The sequence below is a fragment of the Cutaneotrichosporon cavernicola genome, assembly GCF_030864355.1.
Source record: "Cutaneotrichosporon cavernicola HIS019 DNA, chromosome: 4".
Lineage (NCBI taxonomy): Eukaryota > Fungi > Basidiomycota > Tremellomycetes > Trichosporonales > Trichosporonaceae > Cutaneotrichosporon > Cutaneotrichosporon cavernicola.
In genome coordinates this window covers 771,736-781,251 of record NC_083396.1, presented here as the reverse complement: position 1 = coordinate 781,251, position 9,516 = coordinate 771,736, and the positions used below count along the sequence as shown (strand labels likewise).

General features: G+C 59.7%; 4 protein-coding genes across 4 annotated transcripts; 1 reads left to right on the top strand and 3 right to left on the bottom strand.

Annotated features, from left to right (window-relative positions):
* Positions 1-606: 606 nt before the first annotated feature.
* Positions 607-3,271, bottom strand: CcaverHIS019_0403130 (uncharacterized protein; the record flags this gene model as incomplete). Its single annotated transcript, XM_060600135.1, has 3 exons — positions 607-1,721; positions 1,756-2,923; positions 2,963-3,271. The coding sequence occupies 3 exons, from the start codon at positions 3,269-3,271 to the stop codon at positions 607-609; spliced, it is 2,592 nt and encodes an 863-aa protein (XP_060456758.1).
* Positions 3,272-4,256: 985 nt separating this feature from the next.
* On the top strand, positions 4,257-5,947 carry CcaverHIS019_0403120 (uncharacterized protein; the record flags this gene model as incomplete). Its single annotated transcript, XM_060600133.1, has 4 exons — positions 4,257-4,424; positions 4,587-4,807; positions 5,084-5,191; positions 5,290-5,947. The coding sequence occupies 4 exons, from the start codon at positions 4,257-4,259 to the stop codon at positions 5,945-5,947; spliced, it is 1,155 nt and encodes a 384-aa protein (XP_060456757.1).
* Positions 5,948-6,167: 220 nt separating this feature from the next.
* On the bottom strand, positions 6,168-7,847 carry CcaverHIS019_0403110 (uncharacterized protein; the record flags this gene model as incomplete). Its single annotated transcript, XM_060600132.1, has 1 exon — positions 6,168-7,847. One exon carries the CDS (start codon positions 7,845-7,847, stop codon positions 6,168-6,170), a length of 1,680 nt encoding a protein of 559 aa, XP_060456756.1.
* A 485-nt stretch (positions 7,848-8,332) lies between these two features.
* On the bottom strand, positions 8,333-9,426 carry CcaverHIS019_0403100 (uncharacterized protein; the record flags this gene model as incomplete). The annotated part of the gene is made up of 6 exons (XM_060600131.1): positions 8,333-8,481; positions 8,528-8,668; positions 8,699-8,911; positions 8,949-9,119; positions 9,150-9,254; positions 9,294-9,426. 6 exons carry the CDS (start codon positions 9,424-9,426, stop codon positions 8,333-8,335), a joined length of 912 nt encoding a protein of 303 aa, XP_060456755.1.
* Between the last annotated feature and the right edge of the window lie 90 nt (positions 9,427-9,516).

The following is a 9,516-nucleotide window of genomic DNA, read 5'->3' as shown; positions in this document are numbered from 1 at the left end:
CCCTGATTAACCTGATTAACCTGATTAGCCTGCTTAACCTGCTCAACCTGCTTAAATGAGTGCCCAAGTCGAACCCGTTACGCCTCTCAACTCAAAGCAACATACTCGCGGCATACCAAAGTCGCCCGAACCTTAATTTCTCGCTACACACGAAACTCTGAACGCGTCCTTGGCGACGCAACAATCAACAAACCTGACTCTGAGGCTACAGTTGCACGAGTAGTGTGGAGATCAAGTACTCGCATCCTGGTACCTTATAAACCCCTCATCGACTGCGCCGTTCCCTTGGTTCCAACTATTGTGATTACTCGGTTGGATCGCTGGAACGCGCTCGAGGTACCGAGGTGCAACTGAAGGGCTTACGGACCTTGGGAAAGAGGCACCACCCGACGCGTCAAGTTTTGGTCTTTGGATCATGTGGTAATCAAGGCAGGCACTGCCCAAAGAGTATGCTGTAACGGCAGTGGACGGCCATATCTTTGAGGCGCGTGTGGATCCGAGCAGTTCAGTCGACATGCCGTCTTTATCAAGCATTACATCCCACACTACAACTTATGCTTCCACTTTTCCCTGATGCCGCTTCTCAAGTCTTTATGCTGATTCTAACTACAGCCTCGCCTGCGCAGGCGGGCGCTGGCCACCAGCCCAAACTTCCTGGCCCCACACTTCCTCAAGCAAGCCCTCGACAGTCCGGACATAGGTCAGACGCATCTTCTGCACGCTGGGGGGAAGCTCATGCGTGTCCTTCTCGTTCTGGCCAGGCAACACAACCTGGGTAATGCCCGCGCGATGGGCGCCGAGTACCTTCTCACGGATACCGCCTACGGCCGTGACCGCTCCACGGAGAGTGATCTCGCCCGTGAATGCCATGGTCGGGGGAACGCTGCGGCCTGTGAGAAGCGACACGAAAGCCAGGATCATGGCCACGCCTGCGCTAGGACCGTCCTTCTTCACCGCGCCAGACGGGAGGTGTAGATGGATGTCGACGTCCTTGAGCGGGTCCTCTAGGCCGAGGGCAGACGCGTGAGCACGCACCCATGCCAGGGCGAGTTCGGCACTCTCCCGAATCACGTCGCCCAGCTGGCCCGTCAGGTGTAGGCGCCCCTTGCCTCCTGGAACGAGGGTGCTCTCCACAATGAGGATGCCGCCGTTCCCGGAACCGCGGTACGCCAGGCCAGTGACCACGCCGGGACGCACAGAAGCCTCGCGCACCTCGGCCTCGTACTTTGCCATGCCGAGGATGCTCTCGAGGTCCTCGAGCTTGACCTCGGGGTTGTACTTGTCGCCGCCATCGCGCGAGTTCGAGTACTGCACGGCCTTGGCGCGGCAGAGCTTGGCAATCTCGCGCTCGAGCGTGCGCACACCGGCCTCGCGGGTGTAGTCGCTCACAACACGCTCGAGGACGTCGTCGGCAGCACGTACCTCCTCAAGGCCGTTCTCCTTGGTCTGCTTAGGGAGGAGGAAGCGGCGCGCAATAGCCAGCTTCTCGTCCGTCACGTACCCAGGGCACTCGATGACCTCGCAGCGGTCGAGGAGCGGCGGTGAGATCGTGTCGAGCGAGTTTGCAGTGGCAATGAACGTCACCTGGCTGAGGTCGATAGGAACGTCGCCCAGGTAGTGGTCATGGAACGTCCAGTTCTGCGCGGGATCGAGCGTCTCAAGGAGCGCAGCCGATGGGTCGCCGTGGTAGTTGGACTGGCCAACCTTGTCGAGCTCGTCGACTGGAGTCAGTCTAAGTTGTGGGCATCAACTCACGCAGGATGACCGGGTTCGAGACGCCGACCTTGCGCAGACCTTGCACGAAGAGGCCGGGGAGGGCGCCGACATAAGTCCGGCGGTGACCGCGGATCTCAGCCTCATCGCGCACGCCACCAAGTGAGATGCGGTGGAACTTGCGTCCGAGAGACTCGGCGATAGAGCGGGCAATGCTGGTCTTTCCCACGCCAGGTGGGCCGACGAGGAGCAGAATCGGCGCCTTGTCACGGAAGATGTTGTCGGGCGGCGTGTCGTCGACCATGAACTTGGGCTCGACGGTTGCGGCTGGCACGACAGGTGGCTTGGTCTTTGCTTTGACAGCCTGGGCGGCCTTCTCTGGGTCATACGGCACAATTTCCTTGGAGGTGGAGGGCGTCTGCGCACCAGACGCAAGCTGGCCCGAGGTTTCCTCGTCACGCTCCTTTTGGTCGCGCGCCTGCTTCTCCTCCCAAAGATCACGCTTGAGGCGGTACACAGCGAGGTACTCGATCACGCGCCGCTTGACTTCTTGGAGGCCTTCGTGATCCTCATCAAGCATCTTGCGCGCCGAGTCAAGGTCGAGGCGCCTGCCCTCGGTCACGCGGTACCACGGCAGCGCAAGCAACCACTCACAGTATGTCTTGCCGACGCCGTACTCTGCGGCCTGGGCGGGTATCTTGGCCAGGCGGGTGAGCTCGCGGGTGAGCGCCTCGCTCGCGCCCGCGCTCAACTCGTCCTTGCGCTTCAAGGCCAGCGCCTCGAGGGGCCGTAGGTCTTCAGGCAGCTGACTCTTGGGAGGCGCAATGTGCTGTGCAGGGCGGCGTTGCAGCTGCTTTGGTGAGGGCGATGACGTCTCTTCGGGCGGCGCAATGCCCTTGCTGGACAACAGGTCGAGAAGGCATTCGCGAACACGGTGCGTTCGGTCATCAATGTTCGGCGTGGCGAGCAGCTCGACCCGTACATCCCATGGGAAGCGGAGGGTCGAGGCCAGTAGGTCCGCCTGAACGCCGACAGGGAGGGTTGCGAGCTTGCCGTGCAGCTCCTGTGGGAGGAGCTTGATGGCGGCCGGCATGAGGTCGACTGACGGTGCCGACAACGGAACCGGCAGAGCGTAGGGCGTCACGGTGAGCGGTAGCGGCGGCAAGATCGAGACGAGAGGAGGCAGCGCTCGGGGCAAGTGGATCCGGGCCTGGAGTTAGCCTGGTTGATGATGATGATCGATACTCACGAGGCCTTCGAGGACACATGTCCAGCCCTCGGCTTCATCCTTGGCATTGGCGCGGTAGATGCGTCTGATGCGGGCTGCGCATGCCCAGCGCCCAACACGACGGTCGCCCTCACCGACCGGGATGGCTGCGACGAAGCGGTCGCGCGAGTCGAGCTTGTTGACGTCGGCCTGCTCCGAGAGGGTGGCGAGGATGTGACCTACAACATCGGTGGGGAGAGTGACAGTGACCTGGAGAAATGGGTAGAGGACGTGCGGGGATGGGAGGGGGAAGAGGGTGAGTGAGGGAGGAAGGTAGGTTTGCTTTGACATGGCTGGTGATGTGGGTGATGGAAAGAGGGAACGATTCGATGGGTATTAGTGGCGCAGTAGCGTGCGCGTTGGTTGGAGTCCCACCGACGACGCGGTCATGACCGGTCGCCTTGAGGGGGCGCAATTGGAGCCGAAGCCGGTATGACCTAGGACTGCTCCGCAATAGGAGGCAATAGGAATCAATAGTAATCAATAGCATTCAATAGCCACTCCCACAGCCCACTAGAATATGCTGTGGTACTCAAAGTACGGCCGCACGGTGCGAGAACGGACAATAAGCGGAACCCCTCTCATCAGCATCATTAGCCGGCTCACTACGCCCTTCTAACACCCGGCGCGCCTAGGGTATTCTAGTAAATCACGTCATTTAGAATCAGGCGGGCGTCGGGGTGTGGAGCCTAATGACAGTAATGACACATGGATATAGTTCCGTTAATTATGGAAGTTGAACCGGAGATTGAGTACTCTCCGTCCCTCGTGGCTAGGTGGAGGTGGAGGTGAGACGATGACGATGGACTCACATTTGCTTACTTGAGGGGATGTTCTTATCCATCGCCGTTATCCGCTAATCCGCGCTTGAAAGGAAGTAAAAAAAAGGTGATACGACCCTTAATAGAGCTAGGAACCAGGAGCCCGCCGGCCGAAACGCGGGTCGGTTACACTACAAGGTGGCTCAACTTGTATTACAACCTCTGTCAGTATCTCCTCGGTCTCTCCGGGGGGGGCGGGGAAAGGGGGGAAGGACTGGTGAATCTCTTATTCCTCGGCTCCCCAGCCATGTGTCAGCAATCTTTAATAACAGGGACGGGTCGTACCAGTGGCGAGTTAGCATTGCAGACGCCGATCCCCTGCCCGGCGGCCTGGTGGCCGAAGGGACAGAAGGGACCGAGGGGTGACTGGGTGGGCCGGGGTGACTGCTTTGAACCGGGCACCGTGTGTGCATTTGCATCTTCTCTCATCTCGACTTGACTGTATCTATTCTACCATGGGTCTCTTCTCGCGATCGCCGGCGTCGACGTCCAGTGCCACGCTCGACAAGGATGTTGGACCAGTTACCAAGGACGTGTACCTCACCCCGCGGGAGGGGATTACTGTCACGAAGAAGTGGACATATGACGAGGAACAGCTGCAGAAGATTGAGCAGTTGAAGGAGGTGAGCGCACAGCAAGCGGAGCGGGGTGGAGAGGGGAGCTGGGCCGGTGCAATGCTGCTCCGAGACTAGATCGGCGATCGGCGCCATCAATGGCGTCCAGATCTGATACATGTCTAATTCTTCCTCACAAGACTGCGGCACTCCAACAGCAGCTAACCACAGTACACGGCAACACTCCTCCTCCCCGAAAGCGACCCATATCACGTATGGGAGAAGCGCTTCCTCGACGATGTGGGAACGCACGCGCGCTTCATGCGCGCGGCCAAGTGGCACCTCGAGAACGGCAAGAAGCGTATTTTGGCGACGATGGAGTGGCGTCGCGAGTTCCGTCCAGAGCTGATTGAGCCGGAGGATGTGGCTGTCGAGGCGGAGACGGGCAAGATGTGAGTGAGGTGCGGTGGGTGGGAGGGTGTGGTGGGGGGCGGCGGGTTGGAGGGGTAGGAGGGGTTGTCGGAGGCAGCTGGGCGTGCTGGGAAATGGATGGGCGCCGGCCTGCAGAGGACTTGAGCTCGGTGTCGAGATGCGTCATGCGTCATGCGTCATGCGCAGCAGTCGGCTCGAGGGAGGGTCCGCCGGGTCCTTGTGTCTGTGCGCTTTTTCGGCGTCAGGGCGAGAGCCGATGCTATCAGTGATCGACATGGCATATCAGCTGACACCAGCGTTATCTCCGGTTTTGACAAGGACGGTCGCCCGATCGTGTACATGCGCCCGCGGTACGAGAACACGGAGACGTCGCCGCGTCAGATCCGGCATCTGATTTATGTGCTGTGAGTAGTGGGCATGTGCCGAGGATGGCCAAGTACGCTGTACTCTGTACGCGTATCTGGCCAGTTTTCCACTCCCCTCTGCCTTGCACTGACGCCAGCGAACGCGCCATCGATATCTGTCCCGAGGGCCAAGATCAAGTGTGTATCGTCGTCGACTACAAGCAAGCGACGTCGAACAACACGCCCAGCGTCAGCACTGGTCTGCAAGCGCTCAACATTCTTCAACACCACTACGTCGAGCGCCTCGGCCGCGGCTTGGTCGTCAACATGCCATGGTGGATCAATGCCTTTTTCAGCGCAATTCAACCGTTCATGGACCCGATTACGCGGGACAAGATCCGGTTCAACCCCAAACTCCTGGAACTTATTGATGGGGATCAGCTGGACCGCGAATATGGGGGCGAGTACAATTACGTCTTTGAAAAGGACGTCTACTGGCCTGCGGTGACGACGTTCTGTAATATCGCAGAAGACGGGGGTCGCGTGGATGCCGAGGGGACGAAGTTTGTGCCGCCGTCGGGGAACGGGGCGGCTTGGGCTTTGCAACAACATGAGATCGACAAGCAAAAGAATGGGAATGAGAACAGGGCCGAGGTCGACGTCAAGGTCGCTCCGGCTGCGCCGGCGCCCGCGGACCAGCCCGAACTCCCTCTGCCTCCCTCTGCCACTGCTGCGGCGGCCGTTCCTGCTGCCGACGCCGTGGCGGACGACCTCGCCAAGACTACCCTCACCGAGCCCGCCGCCGTCAAGATCTAGCCAAAGGATCTAGCCATAGACTCATACTGATACTCCTGCACATGCACACTGTATATTGCGGCGTCGAATGCACACTGTATATCGCTACCATGTGGACCGTACAGAAAAGAATACATCGGATCGTCGTACATATTATGTGATATTAGGTGCGCCCTACAACTCCATCCTTCCCGCCTCCACCGCCTGCATTCCATTCGCACCCGCAAGCCTCGTGGACACACTAATGCTTGAGCTTCTTCAGCATCTCGGGGTTCTGCGCAACCCAATCCCCCAGCTTCCACTGGTGCGCGACATCGGCCGCCGTCGCCCGCGTCTCGTGCTCAAAGTCGTACTGGTTCCTCACGAGCTGGTTCCAAGCGTCCCACCTCAACGTGAGCCGCTCATGGCTCTCGAGGCTATCGAAATCGGCCTTGGTAACACCATTGGTCGCAACGGGTCGCCGGGCCATCCGATTCAACCGAGCGGCCATGCTCACAGGCGTATACTTGTCGCTGATGGCGTGCATGTCGTGGCCGACCCACTTTTTGGGATTCCGCAGCGCAGCGAGAACATAATCGCCAGTCTGCTCGACCGCAAACCAGGGGATGCTCGTGTCGTCGGGAACCGGGAGGTCTAGGAGTAGACCCTTGTCTGTGGGTACGAGCCATTCATTCAGGCGGGAGAAGGGAACACTCGTGTGTAGCACCGTATGGGGAACACCTAGGCGGCGTAGTTCTTCGGGCGTAGAGTTGTTTACCACTTCCTTCTTGCCGAGAGAGTTTTCGACAATCTCGTGCCCACACGCATTGACCCGGAACACCAGGTGTCCTACACGCGCCCGAGCACACGCATGCGCAGCTTTGAGGAGCTGACATCTGTCGGCACGGCGGGCAATTTCAGTTCGCGCCGGCTCGGCCTGGTGCTGCAGGATCGAGTGGAGGGTGATCACGTTGGAGCTGAGGAAGACGGCGGCTGCACCTTTCAGTTCGGTGTGGTACGATGCCGGGTTGTCCATGTCGACCTGGAGGACGCGCGCACCGGCGTCCTTGAGTTCTTCGGCCGCAGCGCTGTCGGGTTCGTCGACCGTCAGAGCAGTCAAGATATACCCCTTGGCGGTGAGGAGGGCGCGGCACACGACCAGTCCCGCCTCTGTATCGGCGCCAAAGACAACCGCCTTGACGGGCTCGGGCGGGGTCGGCTCTGCGATCCGGCTGGGGTCGAGCGCGCCGAGCACGTGCTCAAAGTCGAAGAGACGTGACCTCCATCCCGCCTTCTTGGACGTGCTAGCCGCTCTTGGCTTTGAGGGTTTCGGGACGGCTATACCGGCAGCAGTTAAGTCGCCGCCAGCCAGCGCTTCCGCGAGACAGGAATTGTTCGCCAGCAAAAAGTTGATGTCGGTCATATCGGCTCCTAACACAGCGGCGGGCTTGCTAAGCTTGGGAGACGACGGCGTGCTCTTGGCGGGCATGGGTTTGGGGGTTCCGTTGGCCTTGGGCGGGGAAGGCTTAGTGACACGCGGCGCAGGGCCAGAGGACACGGAACGGCTTGCTCGCGGACGGGCGGGCAGACTCGAAGCGAGGACACCGCGCGGCGGCTCGGTCATGAGCGTTGCGGGGTCCAGGCTGCTGACCATGAAGGGGGTGTTGGTGGGCGACGAGCTCAGTAAGGAGTGGGTGTTGGCACGTCTGCGGCCGGCAGGGATGCCGATTGGGGCGGACATCGGTTGCCCTGCTCTCTTGGGGGAAGCGAGTGGCCTCGGGCCGGCCGTGGACGGCCGGCGAGGGGGTGAGTGCGCCGGCGGCGTGGCCGGTCCTTCGGAGGATACGGGAGAGGGAGCAGTGGAGGGCCGGTCGATGGGCGGAGTGGGCGGCGTGATGGGCGCCAGAATCGTAATTGGCGGGAGGACGGGCGGTGGGTTCATATTGCTGACATGGATGGAGAGAGAAGATGAGATGAGAATGCTGTCGGTGATGGCTTCGGTGATTCAGAGAGGGTGGAGGGAAGGGTTGTAGTTGGGAGATGTTGAGGTTATTGAATCCCCCGGCTTTGATGGCATATCTAGTTATACATAGTAAATTGCTTTGTCCGCAAAAGCAAAAGAATGGTTGTGTACAGTATACAGTTATGTATACAAGTATTAGTCAATCTGTCCATCTTGGCCACGGCCCCCGTACCAGCCGCGGCGCCCGTACCGGCGGCGGTCCCCGCTGTACTCTGTACGCGGTACGAAAGATGAGAATGAGAAATCCTCCCCACCCCACTCTTCTGGTCATCTTGGCGCTTGGAGTCAAGAGTCGGGATCGGCATCATCTCGGCCCGGCAACACCGAAGCGCGCCCGGTTTATCCGTGGCCACATTCCTCATATGATACATCCACATCCATTCTTCCAAACCATACCATTTCTGCTACGAGCGCAGACCAAACTTGGCAACCGCGTCCTTGTCCGCCTTGACCCAGGTCGTAAAGTCCTGGACCTCGGGGACGAGCTTGCGGCTCTCCTCTGGGTTACGTGACATGAGTCCGTCGACGAAGGCGCGGTAGTTGAGCCACAGTTCTGGGATCAGACCCATCTCGTGGATCCCCAAATCACCAAGACTTACCTTGGTCCATCTCGCCAGGTAGGGCGAGGAAATCGTCCCGGCTCACGCCCATAGTAACGTACTTGCGGCTAGAGAGGTCGGAGAGGACCGACGCGATCTTGTCGACGCGCACATTCTCACCACACGCAAACATGTCCTTGCCTGCATTAGCTCACTCTGAATAAAACTTACCGGTCCACTCCTGAGGGTTCTCGAAGGCGAGGCGCGCAAACAGGCCGATCTGGTTGGGGTTGAAGGCGGGAATCACCGTATCGTCGGGAAGTGGGAGCTTGAGTACGATCTCGTCACCGCGCTCCTCAAGCTTGGCACTGAGGAGGTTGGTGAAGTAGTACGACGAGTATAGGATCGTGGCGGGCACGCCCTGCGCCTTGATATACTTTACCACTGAGTCAGTGCCATCATTTTGGACTCATGGTCTCACCCTCAGCCTTGGCGTCAAAGTGCGGAATGGGGAACTTGCCAACGCTTTCGAGGGCCGAGTAGACGACGAGTCCGACGCCGGCGGCCTTGCACGCATCAACGGCGGCATTGGACTGCGCCATCTCAATGTCACGTGCCTCGTCGGCGTTGTTACCCTTGTAATGGGCCCAGACTGAGTCAGCACGCCCAAAAGGCACCTCACAGTTGACGTTGAGGAAGACGCCAGCGGCGCCCTTGAGTGCGTCGGCGTACGAGCTTGCGTCGCCCAGGTCACCCTTGATGAGGTTGACACCAAGCTTCTCCATCTCTGCCGTTAGTCACCCAACATGTAGTGACGCAGACGCACCCTGCGACGACTTGGAGGCCGGGTTGCGGGTCACGCCCCACACGCTAAACTTGGGGTTGGTGAGGAGGGCGCGCGCGACCGACGCGCCCTGCACACCGGTGACGCCAAAGATGATGACCTTGTTAGCGGACATTGTGAGATGGAATGAGAGAGTGGGAGTGCGATACGGGCGTAGTCTACTTATGGCTACTAGTGGCATGGCATAGATAGGAGGTGATGGGCG